The sequence below is a fragment of the Polypterus senegalus genome, unplaced genomic scaffold (assembly GCF_016835505.1).
Source record: "Polypterus senegalus isolate Bchr_013 unplaced genomic scaffold, ASM1683550v1 scaffold_3850, whole genome shotgun sequence".
Classification (NCBI taxonomy): domain Eukaryota; kingdom Metazoa; phylum Chordata; class Cladistia; order Polypteriformes; family Polypteridae; genus Polypterus; species Polypterus senegalus.
This window is the reverse complement of record NW_024385209.1, coordinates 107,605-128,616: the sequence shown is the minus strand read 5'-3', so window position 1 is coordinate 128,616 and position 21,012 is coordinate 107,605. Positions and strand designations below refer to the sequence as shown.

General features: G+C 41.5%; 1 protein-coding gene across 1 annotated transcript in view; it reads right to left on the bottom strand.

Moving 5' to 3' along the window:
• LOC120522257 (E3 ubiquitin/ISG15 ligase TRIM25-like) overlaps positions 1 to 21,012 on the bottom strand; it is a gene marked incomplete at its 3' end in the record, with an annotated part of 48,171 nt that overhangs the window by 4,987 nt on the left and 22,172 nt on the right. Inside the window, exon 4 of the mRNA XM_039743315.1 lies at positions 5,382 to 5,541. Coding sequence (XP_039599249.1) covers positions 5,382 to 5,541 — 160 coding nt within the window. The remainder of the gene's footprint in view (positions 1 to 5,381; positions 5,542 to 21,012) is intronic.

The window sequence follows — 21,012 nt, the reverse complement described above, 5'->3', positions numbered from 1 at the left end:
GGCTAAGGAGCCACTGATTCTTCCTCTGTCAGTGCCGCCACCACAAGCCCAGAGCCGCCCCTGATTATTGTTGCAATATTTCATCGAGTGAACATAAGACAACGCAGCTTAATCTCCTATCAATATGAAATGACATCACGTGATATCTCAGTATTTTTAGCAGAGTTAATATCACAAAATGTAATGACTCTGTGTTCCGTTGAAGAGAGTTAGCGCAGATTCATACACAGAGCATATAGAAGATCAAACAGCAAAGATTTAACGCACATTGTCACGATGATTGAGAACCGTTAATCAAACGATTTTACGACGAAGCTTCATAACGTTCACTTAACGACAGTAAACCACGTGACAGTGGAATGTCGAGACTGGCCGATTACTGCGTTTTTCCCCACCGCGTGGTTTTTCCGTGGCTCAACGACATGACTGCAGGGCTTCATAACCGGCGACGGCGACTTGATATGACTTTATCGCACCGTTATCCCATCGTGGAGTTGCCCACGACGCTATAAACACGAGTCATCTCTCTTTGTTGATTATCTCACGGTTATTTGAATAAATAGCAGCTTTTGCTCCACTTTCAGATGCTCGCTGAAATTCTTATATTTCCCCAGATGCAGGAATCTGTGCACTGCAACCTACGTTCTTCCGCCACATAAATCCCGATCAGCTGAAAACTAACGCCGTGGCATCGCCAAGATTATGTAACGCCCAAATCCTCCCAGAATTAAGTTTCAATTGAATATGCAAATCAATATAAATCGCCTTAAGCGAGCCTTCTGTGAAAAGACAATGGAAAAGCACGGGAAAATATAAGAATTTCAGCGGTCACCAAGTGGAGGGCAAAGAAAAATATACTATTTGTTCAAATAAACTGTGTATAACTAACAAAAGGAAGTTGGATCGAAAGGACATAGCGTGTTGGAGAAACTTGAAAGCTCACATTCACAAAATCAGCATAGTGCCGGAAATAAAAAGAACTTGTCACATATCAAAGTTGCTGTGAAAGAAGAAAATGTAAGCCCACTGTCTGAGAGGTCATAAGTGAAAGCTTATTAGGGTACAGAAGTGCGCATAATGGTGGGGAAAAAGCACAAATGTCAACTTCAATCTCGACATTTTACCTTAATCACGTAGTTTTATTTTGCCATTAATGAATATCATAAACTCTATCTTTAAAATCGTTTAATTAACCAGTTTCTCAAATCACATCAGAATTAAAGTAGCACGTTAAATGCTTTGTTTTGTATTTGATCTTCATCAGAGCAAAGTCGGCGTGTGTGAATTACCACGTTTAAACTGCCTTCTTCCTCCAGCTGGACGAAATCATTACATCTGATATTACAGCTCTTCGAATAACTAAAATACTGAGATGTATACTTGATGTCATTTTCATGATGATAGAGCAAAATAATGCGACAACACTATGTGTTTCACTTTATGAAATAATTTATTGTCGAAATTTGTCGCTGCGTTTTTAGCTGTGTTGTTATTTTCTCTTTCTGTTTTATTCATATATTGGCGTAGGCCACTACTGCAGTGCTTGCTTTTCTTCCCCAAGTAACCGATCGCCATACAATCAGCTCTGTAATAGACGTTAAGCCATCTGTAAGCTTAGCTACCGATTCTTCAAAACGCTTAAAGAACATTGAAATATCTTCAGAGTACATGTTTAATTATTCTGTCCTTCACGACACTCCCAGTGAAGAATATAGATTATTTAAATGAAGAAGTTTTATGTGTATAATTTAACATATTTTGCTTCATTTCACCTTAAAATGATATCATTATCATATGTAACACGCCGCTTTATAAAGTGGCTCAGGTTGTGAGATATTATAACCGTAGCAAGTTTACAGGGTGGGGATTGTACGATAAGCAAATAAGTAAAGCAAATTGATTGAGGCATTTAAAGTTCTTGGATTAAACTGTTTCTGAACCACGAGGTCCGTGTACACAGGAAAGGCTTTTAAAACGCTTTTGCCGTGGCTGAGGTACTGTGTCCTTAAAGCTGTATACACTGATAATTCTCTTTCCGATCAGCTGCTGCTGTGATTCAAACTCAGATACAGTGATATAAATACTATGAGTGGTGCAGGAGAGTAATATGTGGAAAAAGATGATCCGCTGTGGCAATCTTCAACGGTAGGAGCTGGGAAAGAAGAAGAAGAAGAAGAAGAGAAGTGAGAGTAACACTAAAGCAGTTATGGTATTTGGAATACTTATGGTTGTTCCTGAACCATTATATTACATGAGTTAATTACAATCAGATGCATTACACTACAACAATAATATGTGTTAGTTTCAGTGTATTTATAAAGCCGCCATGAAAATAATGAGTAATCACACAAGAACAGTAGCACTGCTTTGACGCTTGCGCCGCCTAGTCGAAAACCGAGCGGAGAACTTATGTATTACAAGGCACAAGGAGGTACCGTGAAAAAGTGCTGGCTTTACGGCAAGTGTAGGTTTTATACATCGCGATTTGAATGTGGGAAAGTTTCATTTAACATTAAAGGACGCGATCGCTTATACATGAGGCCCTTGGACAGCAAATACAGCGCATCTCTCCCTAATGTTAACAGTACAGACTTAACAATATGTTCATTCGCAAACAGCAAACATACCTATAATAGCTTTTCTATACTTGAACTGGACCACAACATAAGTTGTAACTTTAACTAAGATGTTGGGTTACAGTGAACGCTGCAAAAAGGAAAAGACTTACTTTAATAGTAACGCACAACACACAGTTGCTGCTAAAAAGGAAACAGCAACTGTAACTTGGAAAAAACGCAAACAAGCAGGAAGAGACTGTGAGCTAAGCATAATTCAGGAAATAAAAACGCCAGGCATGCGCAGTAGTCTTAGCGGTTCTCAGGTTCAGCAAGCTGGGAATTTTGTGTAGTGCCTTTGTGCTCATCAGTCTACACTCAGTAACCCACAATGACAAACTGACCTCAGGTCTTCATGTTGTCTGCACATTTATTACAAATCAAAAACTAAAGTGAAACTTTCCTAGAAGTATTCAGACACTTAATTCAGGTCTTGTAGCTTCCCTTGTAGAGTTCAACCAAGTGTCACTTCGTTTACACTCCTGATTTGGCCAGTTGATCACATTCCTCCTGGCAGATCCTCTCAAATTCAGTCAGATTTCACAAGCATCTGTGAACTGCCATCTTCAGGTGTCTCCTGTTCTGTGGGGTCTCATGACACCAGACTCTGTCACAATGCCACTCCAGTGTTGTCTTGGCTGTAGCCCCAGGTTGTTGACTATTGCCCAGTCTGAGGTCTAAAGAGTTCAATGTTTGTCTCATCAGACCTTTAATCTTTCCCTTTGATGCTCTCAGGCTGTCATTTGTCTTTTACTTGAGAGTATCTTCTCCCCTAGCCACTTTAACATAAACACTTGATTTGTGGAGCACTGCTGAGATGGCTGTTCTGCCAAACAGTTTCTACTCATTTCAGCAGAGGACTTCTTGAAGTTCTGTTGTAGTAACTATTAGGTTTTGGTCACCTCCTGGCAAAGGCCATTACTTCCCAATTACTCAGACTGGCTATCTCTAGAAAGTGTCCTGGTGTTTCCAAACACTTTCCATTCCCCAATTCTTTCAGGCCACTGTGCCCTGGTAACACTTCAAAGATTTACAAATGGCTTTATCCTTGGCACTGATCTTTGCCTCACCAAAATTTGATCACAGAGGTCTGCTAGAAGGTCCCTTTGAACCCATGTCTTGTGTTCGTGCAGACATACAATGTCATCATAAATATTCTGTATTTTATATGACATTGACAAGCAGGTATGTCTTCACATCTTCAGGCTCCTTCTAGTTAAGAAATCCCACCCTGAGCTTTAGAGGGTGCTGCCCTGCCACGTCATCACTCAGTGAAGTCTACAGGCCACAAGATGAGTGACGCTACTCTACAGCCCGCTAATTAAGCTCCGCTTCTTCAGTGACACCACTATAAAATGTCACCAGAAGTGGGTGTTCATTACAGATCTGTGACTGAGAAGACGAGCTCGACTCACAAGTGATTTTAACTTGACAGCCTTTGATTGGGTAGCAGACTACCATCGCAATTGCCTTTGTGCTTTTTTATTTCATCTTCATCATCCATCCATCCATTTTCTAACCCGCTTGAAACCGAATACAGGGTCACGGGGTCTGCTAAGCCAACCCTGCCAACACAGGGCACAAGGCAGGAACCAATCCTGGGCAGGGTGCCAAATCACCGCAGGACACACACAAACACACCCACACACCAAGCACACACTAGGGCTAATTTAGAATTGCCAATCCACCTAACCTGCATGTCTTTGGATTGTGGGAGGAAACCGGAGTACTCGGAGGAAACCCACGCAGACACGGGGAGAACATGCAACTCCACAAGAGGAGGACCCGGCTAACTCGGTCTCCTAACTGCAGGCAGAAAGCTACCACTGCGCCACCGTGTCAAGAATGATATTTCAGGGTGGTACCCCAACTTTGTGCCCACTCTCTCTGCTTATTTCACAAAACACACATAGTTTATGTCTAATGTGGTGGACGGCTGTGATGGACCCTGTGCCCTTGGCTACTTGAACTTAGTTTGTGCTTAAAACAAATCGCTGTCTTTATAAAACCTACGAATTCATAATTTATAAAGTGTGTTTTACTCTGAGGCTGCACTCATTGAAATGTTCAGGGTGGTCCTCAATTAGTCAGAGTCTGAAGCAGTCCTCCAATTTGCTTATCTTCAACACTGAAATGAAGCAATGCTTTTGGTGTGTAAACCTTTTAAATGTCGTGGAGACACGACTTCTGGAGCAAACAACAGCAGGAATATAAAACACGAGAGCCTAGGGGAGCACAGCTGAAATGGATGAACGTGGAACTTTAACGTGGGACTCCATCTAGCAGAATGTAATGTGACAACGTAAGACTGCAGGAGCAGATTGAGATGTTCTGATGTTATAAAGCACTGACGCTTGAGCTCAATTTGAGTCCATTAACGCTCTTCTCTGTTCTCAAATAAACAATTCATTTGTGCTCTGAGCCGGCTTAGCCATTTAAAACACATTTCTGTTCATTAATCTTAAGGTGAGCAAAGCAAAGGAAACAGAATCAAAGTTAAGTGAAAAAGGAGTTTTAAGAGAACATATGGAATAAGTATATGAGTATAACATTTCAGTTAAATTATAAAACATCTGATTAAACACAGCTGATTATTTAGAGTTTGTTATCACTCAGCTAATCAAAGTGAAAGGCGCCATAGTAAAAAATAATAAACAGCAAAGGATGGCAGATAAATGTGAAAGACAGGGTCATCAGTGACCCTATTGTCACTCTGGTCCTCCTAATGGACTTCAATAACAAACACAATGTCACCAGACGCTGTACCCGATGGAGTCCTTTGCCGCGATGTCCCACTGGCTGATCTTCCACACTTTGTCAGACCTGACAGCTCCTTTTTCTCAGGTCCTGGGGATGAGAAATCAGCGGTGACAGTGAAGCTCAGCGAGTCTCCATCAGCAGGAAGGACACAGTGAGAGGAGAAAGTCTGGACAAGAGAGAATAGGACGAGATCGGTGAAAGCGAGACATTAAAAAGTAAGTACGCTGATAAGAGGGGCTCTACTGAATTAAGGATCAGTGTGGTGTGCAGTCAGCGAGGTTTAGATGGTGAGAACGCCTATCTTGACTTGTTGGTTATTTAGGAGAGAATATTTGGTGGAGTGTAGGAGCATCAGAGATTATCAATCTTAACTATCAATGAGCTTTTCACAGGAATCCATGAGCGAAGAGTCAAGATAAAGGGACTGAGGGGCAGGGTGGGACCAGAAGTGACTTGGGTACACAAAACAACGATTCGCATTTTATGTTTCTGAGACAAACTTAATGAAATTAAATTAAATGTAAAGACTAACACATGTAGGGAGAAAGTATTTTAATATCATTGTACAATTGAAGGACTGCATCAGAAGTGTGGGACTTGTGAGGAAATCCTGGGAGCCTTTGTGTCATCATCATCATCATCATCAACCATACAAAAGAGAGGAAGCTACATGACAAGTTGAGTTATAGCGACTACCATGTGTGGAGTGTAGATCAAGAAGAGAATCTCCATAATGTCTGCAATATTACAGTCGACATCAGGACTATTGTGTTGAGGAGAGAAAACATACCTAGAAAGATGAGAGATTTATACTGGACTGTAGGGTCTGAGCTAGGAAAATGCTGAAGGACGAATTCATCAGTTTAAGGATGGAGACATCAGAAGGTGGCCTTGGAAAAGAGTTTGCACCATCCTTTGTTGTCATCATTTACACTTCATAATAAATTCACTTTTTCACAGTCAGCTGTAGGATTCATCAGTCCGTCGCGTACATGAAGTAAAACAACTTTGAGATATTTGTAAAAAAGAATATTTGAAATGTTAAGGAAATATGAAAAGATTTATCTGTGTTAGGCTGAATGGCCCTTCTTACTGTTGTACAAACTCCTTAGATCTTTAAATTTCTCTAAATACCAAGTCCCACACACACTCCAGTCTGATCAGACTTTGAAGTGTCGCCTCACCTGCAGGAAGTGGAGATGGTCTGGTCTGTGAGCCCTTCAGCTCAGCTTCTCTCCTCTTCAGCTCCTCAATCTCTTCTCCAGTTGCCCAACCTTCAGCCTTCTCCATTTTCTTGATCTCTGATCCTCTTTATTCAGTTTCCCGTTGGCTTCCTCACGCACTGCTCAGAGCAGTGAAGCTCTTCTCATTTTCTTCCACCTCTTTACCACAGACCATCTGAACAAATAGTATAAAGATTTAGAATTGAGTCACCTGATAAGAATAACCAATCATGAGGCACATGTGTTGTTATTTTAATGTTTTGGAAGAATAGCCTGAATTGGCTGGAGTGACTGGTGGCAATTTTATTTCCAGAAGTAAGGTCAGTTGTACAGACTCTATACAATATGTTCACCTAACTATGCCGAAAATATCATCACTCTGATGATACGTAGTCATAAAAGCTTCCTGTGGGAGGATCTTGAGACACATTGGCAGGAGCTGCTGGGACACTCTACTGTCTTGTAAGTGACTCCATTTGACCTGATAGTTTCTTATAAAAAGTCTGCCTTTAAAATGGCATCTACTGCCCAGCCTGAGGTTAGGAAAATGGAGAGGGACAACACACACCAGGAATAAATAAAGAAGAAGAAGTATCTGTAAAGAGGAGTTAATTTGTGTGTTAGAAGGTACTAAAGTTAAAATAAAGGCATTTCAGACAGCAGGCATTTAGAAATATTATTAGTTGTTTTATAGTTTTGGGTATCAGACATCACCATGTCATTCCTGTAAGATCAAGATATTAAACAAGAGCTTCTAGGTGATGGTTAGGGGCTTCATATTTCCTTTAATTCTATGAAGTTTTTGCATATTTACCTTATTCCATCTTTTTCTATTGCAAGCTCAGAGCTTTGAGTTTTATTGCCATGTTTGATGTATTTCTTTACTTCATATTATTGCATTATTACTAATGAATTTGCTATTGTAAGTATGGCCTTACACTTATGATGACACCTGGCTTTGTGTTACTATGTGGGAAGAAGAAATGAGGTAAAGGTTCCTTGCTGTCCAGAACACCATACCCAAAGTTGAGGTGTTCTGCTTTTATTAGAACTTGCATATCTGGACAGTGACTCAGAAAACTCTGTGATAGAAGGTGAAGACGAGAAAGGTCACCTCCTAACCAGCCACTAGAATTAGGAAGAAATGATAATACAAGATTTATTATTAAGAAATTTAGATGAAGCTTTACTCTAAATACAGAGAGTCTCATGGAGTCTTTGACTTTTGGGACACATGTGGAAACTTCTGGTTGGGATGATTGGGTCCTGGCTGGAGTAGGGATGGAAGGATGCAGATGTCATTGTCACATGTGTCCAGTTCTATGAACAATTATAAGATTTAGCATCAGACCACCAGTGTAATTGCATAACAATTTAAACTCATAGGTATGAAGCTGAGCAGCAGTAGAGACAAAGTAATAGAACACATGCCAATAATGAAGACTTGGCAGCATCTGGCGAGATAGATTTGAGCCAAGCCATAATCCAAAACAAACAAAGTTTCCAAAGAGAATCCAAACACAGCTGTTGAAGAAACAAAGCACAGGCTGAAAAATCCAGAAAATCACAAAATCATAAGGACAAGCTAAAGAACACAAGAAATCAACAAACTTGCAGAGCATATCTACAATGAACTGTTGCTGAGACCTCAGGTTTATAGGCAGAAAGGAATGGTGATTAAGTAGTGATTGGCAGGAGGTCACCACTTGGTGAACCACACACAAACCATATGTGGAATATAACACGGGCAGCTTATAGACAAAATCAAATACAAAGAATAAAGCAAAATCAATATTAACATTAATAACAAAATGACATGAACAAGATTTTGAACAACATCTAGTGGAAAGAATCCTTGCAGAAAAATGTTGTGGTCATCATGGGTATAGAGAGGATTTACAAAATCAGTAATAAGCAGGAATTCTAGGAGGAAACAACAAAAGCAGACGAGCTGTGAGAACCATAAAATCAAGTGAAGGTCGGTCTCGAGGTTGGTCGGCATTCACTTGTACTTCATCAGCTGTTGGCCTCTGTGTCTGTATTGACCACACAGTGTTGAGGACAGATTGTGCCCCGCCCACTCCATGATGAGGAGTTTGACCGTCTGGGCACAGAAATGCCTGTGAAGAGTCTCTGTATCTGCTGGATGAGAACTTATAAATAAACTTGCAGAACTTGGCATCGGAGAGTGTGCTAACATAGACAGTCTGCCAGCTCATTACAGGGTCAGAGTTACAATTAGTGATCATAATGGAAGCCAATTTGGGGTTTTTGCCAATTAACCAAACTGAAATGTGAGGATGTGGTGGAAGATCCAGAATAACTAGAAGAAACTCCACTGAGATACTGAAGAAGGTAAACCTACATAGAAAGTGAATGGAGGAAAGTGGATCGATTCAGCAGATGCTATTACTGGACAACCTTACTGTCCTTTGTAGATAAAATATTAAAGCTGAAGTAAAACATTTGAGGTGTACGTATGCAGTGTAAAGTCTTCACTCAGTCAAACAGTGAGATCCTGTTGTGTGTCTATGCAACTGGAGAAAAGTAATGAAGCCTAAAAAATATAACTCACACATTTATAAAGTACTGTAAGTCTTTATATTCTACTCTGTGTAAAGTTAAAGACGAGACACAATCTGAGGAATTCTGTGATGTAATACAAATACAACAGGGACAATCTTAGTATAGAGGAACAATACCAACCTCTGACACTCCTGTCACTGGATTCTGTAACTCACCTACAAAGTGGAAACAACAGCCTGATAAAACTAGAAAAAAGTGGTGGAATTTTTATAAAGACGTTAAACTAAGTTAGCTCCACTATAATTAGCAAAGTATACAGAAGCTACAGACAACAAAAATCAACCCAAAAACCTAATTAATTTTCTACACCTCCAATTCCCATTTCTTCCAGAAGAAATCTTGATCAGTCGCTATGAGTCAGATAGCATCTAGCAACATATAAAATATCAGAATCTGTCTTAAGGGTCCTAGGATGCGGGGAAAGGACCTTTAACAACATCTTTAGAAAGGAGGAAGTCATTCATGTATAGAATATATTCAGCCCAGCATTACGCGAAGTAATTAACCATCTGACTTGATTCTTTCATCGATCAAATTTTATCCGCTTCAAAATTGGGTGAACCTGCAAGTGTGGCAATCGAGCTCCAGCCCCACTGGGCCACACATGTTTTGGGAGGCAAAATAACATCTTTTATGGGACAAAAATGTTTGAATGTTTTATCAGACAGCCTTGGGGGCTCAACCAATTTCCCAATCCATGCACAGCTGTGGCTGGTGGCTCAGAGGGGCCTAAAGGAGGACACAATGGACTGTAAATCGCTTTTTACCACATTGTGAGCCAGTAGACTTGTCCTGGGTTGAACTTGAAGAACCCAGCCCACCTGTGATAAGTCATCTATGATGTTTGACATTTAAAAAAAAAAAAAAAAATTCTCACTTAGAAGATTCTTCAAACCTTATAAAATATGGCAAGATCAAATTAATAAAACTTCTTTTAAAAGCAAAACATAGCAGGTGAAAAGGATATTCTGCCTACCTATTTATTTATTTATTTATTTATTTATAAATTATCAGGACTTATGGCCCAGTTCTCTATTCTTCTGTCTTTTTTCTGAGTTGCGTGAATTGTGTTTGTTAGTTTTTTTACTTTTGCATTTTTTTTTGTTTGTTTAGATTTGTTTTTTAACTTTAAGGATTTTTAATCATTTTTATTTTGACTTTGGAACGCTATTTGTTGTTGAACTTGATTTGTATGCAATGCTATTTTAAAATAAACACCAAATTATTAATGGACGTTGCAGTCGGCTGGGACTGAATTTAGAATATCAGCGCTGACCTTCTGTCGAGATCGCCGCAGAGCGTTCCTTTACAGCTGATGGAATATCCGGAGGACTTTAGGGTGATGCTGTCTGAGTCTCTACCGAATAACACCTGGGATTCTGACAACAGTGAAAGGCCATGAAGGACACCACAACACATCTTCTCTAATCCTCCCTTCGTGTTCCTACCATCATCACCAGTTAGATCTGTTTTCTAAGTTCTCATTTATTTTACCTCTTGATATGAAGTGTTGTCTTCTATTCCACTCACCTTCCTCAATGCCTACTGCCCTCCCTCGCCTCTTCAGTGTCTTCTTCTTAAGTTTCCTCTTGATGTCACTTAGTGTCACCCCCAGCCGTTTCTGCTTCTGACACACAAGAGACACACGTGGTCAGATCAGAATTCACGCTCACTTTGTGATTTCTTCTTTCTGACCCTGATATTTTCTTACAACACATTTAGTCGGATATTTCATGACACAACTTAGATTTGATTTAACAAAAGGGAAATACAATAAAGATTAAAAGAAAGGCTTAAATTAATCTTTGATGTAAGATTGAGTTTGGGTTTGAAGAGAACATCAAATACAGAAGATGTTTGAAGGAACACTGGTGTGTGAGTTAGCTCTTGACATTTAGAAGACATCATCACATCGACAAACTGGGGAATTATGAAGTTCACATAACACCAAAAAAAAATAAAACAAACTTTAGTGTGTAAGTAAAGAAACTGGTGAAAGGCCAGGAGGACTTAAACACGCGTCATGTCAGTAATTATAGGATCTACAAGGCCATTTGATATTATGAGTCGACATGTGAGACGTTAGGCGCCAGCCTTTCTGGAGTCAAGTAAGATACTGGAAATACACAAACGATTCTGTTGAGTTCAAGAAGAAGGCAACTAAAAGGAATTCTAATATTTAGAAATTATATTTTTTGTATGTTACTTATTTCAGGTGTTTTTTTAGGTGATTATTATTTTTAATAAAACTAATGAACTCCGCCCTGCTCACTTCGCTTGCCCACCCTCAGGTTTGGTTCCTGTGGTGCTTCAAACATTTAAACATTTAACGCCTGTACAAAGAATCAGTTCTTTTGTCTCACTGCCTTGTCTCTCCTCTCCCCCAGACATCCTCTGCTCCTGTGGTGGTCCCGCCTCCTGGGCACACCCCTATGAACATGAAGATTTTCTATTCTTCTAATTGAGATGAACTGCCCCTCCAACTACACACACAGAGCTCGGATTCACTCTGAAAGAGACTTAAGTTTGTTTGAAGTGTCTGAATAACGTTTGTCTCTAAAATCTCCCAATATCTGTGCTACTCTGTGACCAAAGCTTAGACTGCTTACGTGATTCTGTACTTCACCAAAACAACAACTCTTTTAATTCTCGAGGAGGCTTGTTCACTTGAAGAAACACTACTTTTCCCTGATGGCAACATGAATTAGATGATCTACAAGTCTCTGACTTAAAGTTTCAACCAAACAATATTCAATCTCTTTCACTGTTCTGTTATTCTCACCGAGTAATAAGTCCAGTTTGTTTCTTGCATAAGAAGATCTTACTTTCATTTTTATGACTTTCAAAACACAAGTCTCCATCTTACGGATCTTAAACTGGCCTCTGGACTTCAAAAAAGTCTCTTCAGAAAGATCACGCTCTTGTCTCTTTATAATAGAGGAGACATGTTTATTATGTTTATGTATTTTGCTTCCAGAGCCTCTAAGACCACCCAGCTATCCCTGTTACAGGGGCCAGCTCAGAGATGTGCAGGTGGTGAGCCTGTGGTGTCCTTGATGATGGGACTATCTGTCAGGCAGACTCATGACTGTGAGCAACACTGAGCAGCACAAGGAACAGGCCTGTCTTCGTTTTACTCTCTTCACTCTGCGCAACTACACTGCAAAGAACACAAATTTTTTTTGTATAACCAAAAATCACCCAAGAAGTGTGTCTCTCAGGGCTTGAACTGGCTATGTTTTGAGAGCCCCCCTACCCAGATAATTCAAGAAGAGAGAAAACAAGAAAATCGAGGTTGAATACACACAATAGTAGAGCTTAATGTTCCAAAGCCCCAGTCCACCTAAACTGCATGTCTTTCTGATCAGGAGGAACCTACATGAAGATAATGAGAATATTACAACTCAACCAGGGACAAGTCACGGTCAAAAATAAAGTTATATTTCTAATATAAGGACAACTCAAGATGTACGATTCAAGTGTATACAGACAGACTACATCAACAGACAACACCAAACATGAGTCTGTGTTACCTTAGTTGTCTTTTTCTCTTGCACTTGTAGGAAGGGCACATAACTTGTGATTTTATTCCCCATTATTTTATCCATAACATTTCCCAGCAAACCCTTATCTATTCAGAAGCAGCTTTAAATGTTCTTGCCCCAGTTCTCCTTCAGTTCTTAGTTACTATTAAGTTTCTAAATCAGCACTGTGATGGCAGTTTGCTTTCTCACAGGTTGTCTACACTCCCTCACAGCTCCTCTGTGTGTGTGAGACGCTGTCACCAAACTGATTCAAGTCCACTTTAGTTTTCACGAATTTATGAAGAGACCCTCACAACAGCTGTTTTCTCCTTTACACAGTTATGGTAGATAACCTCAGAATTACCCCTGGCTTTATCTTAACCACAGAGTCACAGTCAGAAGTTTTCAGACTCCAAGCAGGTGATCTCCAATCCTGGTTTATGGTCACCAGGAGGTGACGCTTGGTTCCAGATTGTGTCCATGGAGAGTTCCTCTGTCACACATTTAAGAATATTCAGTTTGCTTTTGTCTTTTCTTCTAACAGATTCTTTTTGTCTCTCTCTTGTCCTTTTCTCCTGTGACTGTGAGTTGTTCTAGTTTAAAGTCTTTTAGGAGGTTTCACACTTACTGGTTATCTTTTAGTGGCAAACAAATGTACAACTGTTGCTTGATTTCCTCCTTCTGTAATTCTTCAGATTTCAGAGGTGGTCTCTCTTACCTGTGCACCTTTGCTTTTATCGGGTCAGTACTGAATGAGACCCCATGTCCAACCTCCATTACAGGGGCCCTCAGCTTTACTGTCTGGCACCATGCTATCATCTTTGGAGCAGAAGAGATCATTTAGCCTTGTGATGGCCATAATATGGGGTCTTACTACAGGGCAGAAGATAATCCAGGGGCAGAGATCAGAGTTCTAGTGCTTACAAGGGTTATAGTATGACAGAGTGGACTTGTTGCCAGAGGGTGTCTTGGATGAACAGAACCAACCTTTTACTGCTAATTCTGCTAAGTTGTCCATCGTTGAGTTTAGCTCCTTTCAGTCACAAAGTGATAAAGAGGACGACTGAGACATCGCTATGTCATTTGGCTGTGTTTGATCAGACTGGATCAGATGAGACCCAAACTGTCAAGGAGAGTCCTGGTGAAGTGAACTGATATCTGAGCTGAAGGTACGAGTCAATAAAAGAGGGGCAGGCAGTGGCAGCTAAGAAAAAGACTTCTGACTAAGAAAGCCAGTCTGTCCCATAAATTATACGTCTGCTTTCAGGACATCTGAAGAACTGATTTATGTAAATCAATCCAAATCAAGTGATTGCCAAAAAAGAAAAACATAAAGAGATCAAAAATTAGATGCCGATATTAGTGACCTGATTCATATTAAACTGAGAAAATATCAGGCCACTTCAGAGACTTCATTGTTGTTTAAGATGTTGGTTTCTAAACGTGTCTGCCAGAGCTCCAGCCTTTAATATTCCAACGAGGACTCCACATTTGTGTCACTTATCGAGATTCTGGTAGAGCCGATGTGAAACTAGTCCTTTATTTGAAGAAACACCAAATGGTGGACTAAAGTGTCTTTATCTGAACTTACTGCACATTGAGGTTTTGTAGTGATGGGGATTTAAAATTTGGCTTAGATGGTCAGATTTACACTTAGTAAGTTCTTACACTCCTGCTGACTTGTTAGTGTTTTTACCAAATATGAAAGCTCAGAGTCTTTGTCAAAATCATACATGGTGGGATTATCACTCAGGGTTTGACATTCAAATGTCCCCATTGCTCCAATTAAATAACATGATGTCTAATCACTAATGAAGAGCCTGATGAGTTATATCATTAAAAACAGAAAATCTACACAGGAATAGTATATTGACATTTCTGAGCTGAACTTATTGTAAGAATCGTAGACTTAACTCTGAAGTACAATACAGATTGACATGTGACAATAATGTGTCTCTTTAAACAGCCCTGATCAGCCAAATGCAAACTCTGATCTCTTAAAATGGACAAACACTGTGCTGCAGACGAGCAGCTACACACTCAGCGTGTAAGTGTCAGCAGTACAGAGGTCTATTGGACGTGTCAGACCTTCTATTGAATTATATTTAGGATGACATTGTGTGCTCACTTACAACGCTTACATCAGCCAACTGTACATCATCTTGTTAAGAACACCTCAGGAGGGTCCGAATATCAGACATTTCTACGTCGCCCACGTGATGCTCGCACCCCCTGCCAGTGGACATTTCTAGACAGCAGGCCATATAGTTGGCCTCCTACTGCCTTAGAAACTCAAAAGAGAAACTGATCAGAGAAGAAAAGAAACTCAGCTGGCTGTGAGGAGAGAACTCAGGTGTTTGTGGACCATCTTGGGGAACTCATCCTGAGTTGCTCATGGCTTGCACCAGTCTCACCAGGATGGACTCCAGCAGCCAATGCTCTGAACTTGAAACATCAGGTTTATAAGGTCCAGTAAAACCGATTATCAGTCACGGTCAGGACAGAGGCTGTGACGATAAGAGAAAACGGATAACAGAGTAGCTACTTTAAAATGACACAGTAGATTAGTGCAGTGAACAGTCGAAAAAACTATATTAACAAAATGAATTAATTTATATAACATTGTAATGACCAGCTTAATAAGCAAATACAACTCAGAGGTCCTGGAGTTTTCTATGTTTTATATGTAGTCTTCTTTCCTCACAAGCGGTGTCCTGTCTTACTATCCGTTATTTGGCCATAGAGCCACCTCCCAAACAATCAAAGAAAGCATTCCCTGCCGATCAGTTGATCTCTGCCACTCGCTAGGTATTTCCTGATCCACAAACACTCCTGCTTATTGTCTCCTGACTCCCCTGTCTACACCTTCCTTCTCTCCTCACCTCCTGTCCGCCTCCTCACAGAACAGAAGCCCCTCAGCCAGTCCCATCACTTACAGCTTCCGCCTTTCTGACCCCATACAGAGCATCACAAGCTGCCTGAACGCTTACAATATATTAACACAACCTGATATAACAACAGAATATATAAAGAAAATTACAATGCAGAAGACTATTAACAATAATACAGAATAATATTTACTGGTTTCCATTTTCAACACATTTTTCAATTATTTCAGCATCCCGCTCATATCGCTCACTGTTGTCTTCCTACTCCATCATTGAAGCAATACTTGAAGAGTTGTTGCTGTTACGTAAACGCTTAATAAGTTCAAACAGTACACATACGCTGATAGGCCATAACAATATATAGCAGCAGCTTGAGCAGTGATGCCTCAGACTTCCTCTCCCCAGCCACTTCTAGTTTTCCCCAGGGAATCCCAGGCATTCCCTTTCCATAATAGTGTTATGAACAGAATCGTGACAAAGGGCAGCCCTGGTGGAGTCCAACTCACTGAAACGGGTTCGACTTACTGCCAGCAATGCGGACAAGATCTGACACCGGATGTACAGGGACCAAACAGCTCTTATCAGGGTCCAGCACTCCCCACATCTTCGGAGTACCCCAGGTTCCTCGAGGGACATGGTTATCGCCTTTTCCAAGTCCACAAACACATGTAGACTGGTTGGGCAACTCCCATGCACCCTTCATGACTCTGCTAGCAGTGTGTAGAGCTGGTCCGCTGTTCCGCCACCAGGACGAAACCACACTGTTCCTCCTGAACTGGAGGTTCGACTATCCGACAGACCTCCTCTCCAGGACCTCAATAGACTTTTCAAGGGAGGCTGAGTAGTGTGATCACCTGTAGTTGAACACACCCTCCGGTCCCCCTTCTAAAGAGGGGGACCACCACCGGTCTGACAATCCAGAGGCACTGGGTCCCTGATGTCCATGGATGTTGCAGAGACATGTGAACCAAGACAGTCCTACAACATCCAGAACCTTGAGGCATATCTCATCCACCCAGGGCCCTGCCACCAATGACTTTTTTTGACCACCGTGACCTCAGTCCCAGAGATGGGAGCCCACCGAGTCCCCAAGCTTTGCTTCTTTCATTGGAAGGTGTTAGTGGGATTGAGGAGGTCTTCTACTCCCCCTACCAACCCACAACATCCCGAAGTCGGAGGTCAGCAGCGCACCATCCTCATCATATACGGTGTTGACGCTTGCACTGCTTCCCCCTTCCTGAGACAATGGATGGTGGACCAGAATCTCCTCGAAGCCATCCGTAAGTCATTCTCCATGTACCTCCCAAACTCTTCCAAGCCCGAGTTTTTGCCTCATAGCAACCACCAAGCCCCATTCTGCTTTGGCTCAAGCCGACATACCTGTTAGCCACCTCCTGAGTCCAACAGGAGAAAAAAGGTCCCTTTAGGACTCTTCTTCAGCTTGACAGCATCCCCAGTGCCGTGTCCACCAACGGGTTCGTGGATCGCCGCCATCACAAGGCACCCCACCACCTTACAGCCACAACTCTGCTCAGCAGCCTCACCAATAGAGATATGAACATGGCCCATCTGGACTCAAATTGCCAGGTCAAAGTTCTGCCAGAGGTGGGATTTGAAGCAACTTTTGACAGGGGACTCTGCCAGACGTTCCCAGCAGACCCTCAACACGCTCGGGCTCTGGCCCAGGCCTGACCGGCATCCTCCCACACCATCGGCCAACTCACCACCACAGGTGGCAGGATCACAGTTGACAGCCCGCCTCCTTCACCCAAGTGTCCAAGACATGGGTCAGCAAGTCCCACTTCATTAATACAACCATTAAAAGTCGATCATCGACCTGAGGCCCATAGGGGTGTCCTGGGTGCCATGCACATATGAACACCTCATGTTGTAAACATGGTGTTCGCTATGGACAAGCCGTATGCAGCATAGAAGTCCAACAACAAAACACCACTGGTTCAGATTAGCGCCTATCCCTCCCAATCACGCCCTATCAGGTCTCACTGTCATTGCCCATGTGGAGTATTTTGAAGTCTCCCAGCAGAACGAGGGAGTCCCCAGAAGGTATGACATCTAGCACCCCCTCAGGGACTCCAAAAGGGTGGACATTACAACTGCTGTTTGGTGCATACGCACAAACAACAGTCACGACCCTTCCGCCACCAAGATGGAGGAGGCTGTACCCACTGCCCACCGGGTAAACCCCTAATGAAACAGGCTCCAAATTGGGGCACAGTATGTCCAAACCTGCTGGGCGCCTCAATATTGGCAACCCATAGTGGTAAAGAGTCCATCCCCTCTCAAGGAGATTGGTTCCAGAGCCTGGAAGCTGCATTAAGGTGAGCCCACTAAATTCAGGCCAGGAACCTCTATTTTCTCCTCCATTCCTCTCCTTCTGTTCAATCTGAGGTCAGCTTTACTCAGTTGGTCTCATCAGGTAGGTGGGCTACAGTCCTGTGGACCCTCAAACATCTTGAGAATATTAGCAGCTGTGCTCACTGGAACATGAAGGTCTGTGGAGGTGGTCTTGTAGTCTTCACCTCGGGTTCAAAAGACGGCTTTTGTCTGAGTCTCTATATTCCATAATGCACCAGTCACAGGACCCCCTTCACTCTCAGCCCCTCAGTCACACAACACTCAGACTTTCATATCCTAAGCCTGTCCTGCTCTATTAAAACTTCAATGATTTTTATTGTGATGATCCATTCAGTCAAAGCACAAACTCACATTTTAAAAGTCGTCTCTGCTCTGAGGTTTAGGAGGCTGGAGGGCAAAACTGGAGCTCAAGAGCTGAAAATAAAAAGAAAAGAGAAGAAGAATGGAAACTGTGAAGATGGCATTGTGTGATCTTAGTTTAGTTCTTAAACACGAATTACAAATGCAGAGAGTTCAAATAAAACATTTATAAAATATACAAGGGCTGGCAAATTAGGCCAAATGTCGATTTGAATATTCATATTAATAATAAATATACAGGAGTCAGAGAGTATTGAGACTCTCACTTTCTGCACACTTTACTGTGTTTTAGATTTTATTTTAAATGGATTAATGTGCCTGTGAGAGACAGTTGTACGTCACTGTGCTGATTGTACACTTGCTGGCCTAATTCTTCGATTAGAAAGAACCGCAGCTACACCAGAGAGTAGATAACACCCTTCACCAGCTCGCCAAGGACTTTGATAGATTTGTATACGTAAGTGTATGTGTGGTATCTAAACAGAAATAAATGAATACAATAAGTGCACAAATACAAATGAAATACATATATGCACATCTATACTAATAAAGACAAAGCCCTCACTCACTCACTCACTCACTCACTCACTCACTCATCACTAATTCTCCAAGTTCCCGTGTAGGTAGAAGGCTGAAATTTGGCAGGCTCATTCCTTACAGCTTCCTTACAAAAGTTGGGCAGGTTTCATTTCGAAATTCTACGTGTAATGGTCATAACTGGAAGGTATTTTTCTCCATTTACTGTAATGGAGTTGAGCTTGACCGCCGTGGGGGCGGAGTTTCGTGACATCATCACGCCCATGTAATCACTGCTGAACTGACTGTCAACGCAGTACATAGAAAACCAGGAAGAGCTCCAAAATACGCTGAAGAAAACATGCATTATATAACTGAGAAGGCAGCGAAACAATAAGAAGCGAGTGAGTGACATATACTACCATATTCATCAGTGCAGCTACCTCGGAAAGAAAGCAAGGTATAAACCTAAAATTTAAATTAAGTTCATAGACAGGCTACCGCTGGCGTTTTTCATGCCCACGGGTAATGCAGGATGCAAGTTTAATGAGAGAACGCAGGATATAAACGAGAGTTTTGATCACTTTGTAACTAAGTTAAAATTGCAGGTGAAGGAGTGTGCTTATGCAAATTCCGAGAGACTGTGTTTGTGGGGGACTGACAGTTAAGGCGGGTGGGGGAGTCACGTCATCATCTACCCTCCCATTCACCTCATTTCGCTCTGAGCTGAGCTCCAGCTACACCGTCTTCCGAAGCAACTTTGTGACGCTGCCACCAAATACTCACAGAAAAATCCACAAGTTAATACACACGCTGTCTCTAGAGTTTTCTCCACACTTAGTCCTCCAGGCATTACTTACAAAAGGTCACATTGACAATCGTGTTACGTTATTTTTAAAATCTTTCCTTTTCTTAGCACAAGCACAGCTGAGAAGCTTCGATGCATGTGCTCCATAACGCGTTAAAAAATAATGCATTTAATCACACTTTGCATTACAAGCAAAGGGGAGCTTTTGTCAATGCATGATTTCCTGGTACACCGATTACATTGATCAGCGCATCCTGATTCATTTTACACTCGCACCACCTTAGTTTGAGAAGAAGTATGATAAAATATGAGGTTAACACACAAAAACAGATCACCAATTCAAGCTTTATGAATAATCGATCGTCATCAATAATTGTTTTGGTAAAGCCATACTCAGTGTAATCCTCCTTCCATTTCATAATTTTTCCGCCAATAGCCATGATTAAATGAACGGTAAAAAGTAAGAGCGGGTTAATGGACTTATTTAGGCAGGCATATATATGACAGCAACACTCATGACAATGTCAATCATGTTACGTTATTATTAAAATGTTTCCTTTTCTTTTTCATTACTTCTTTAACCCACTACATCTCCGCTGCGAGGCGCAGGTATTTTGTATATGAATGACCTCCAAAGAGCGCTGAGACTTTTAATATCCTGAACGTGTCTGCAAAAACTGGTGTCTCCTGCCCAGCAAAAGTCGAGCAGCCAGCGCGCGTTCATAGCTGTGCCGGCCTTCGAGATGCTGACTGCGCTTCTGCCTTAAGTAAAAGTGAGCACTTTTAATTTTTTTCATCCTCCCCCTGCGCTATAGCCCAGACAAGTGCAAACACGGGACGCCTTTTCTACACCGCGGCAAACTAATATGAAGGCGATTCACACTTTCTTTTGCATGTATACGATTATGAGGTCGTCAGCTCGGATTATGAAGACACGCACAGGAGTGGAGGACTGACAGTGCCATCACAGCCGATTAATGGCGGGACGTCTCACCAGTCTACACAAGACCCACCGCGACTGTCCCCAAAAGGCGATCATAACGCCAGCTAACACATCTCTTATACTATATAAAAGAAAAGGCAACTTTCCTTTCTTTACACCTTTTTTCTTTTATCCCAAACAAAAGCCTTTCTCTCTTAACACTGCAGAGGACACAAAACTAATTTCTTTAATTACTGGTAAGGCACATTACCAGAGACAGAAATTTGGACGTTCACATAGAAAATGTAATTTCTATACCACAGCTGTCGTGAGCGCCTTTCAAAGGGATCTACTACCGAGATGATCCATATACATTTTAGCTGCTGTTAGTTCCACTTACCTGTTGTGTTACACCGTCTTTAAAATGTAGTTTA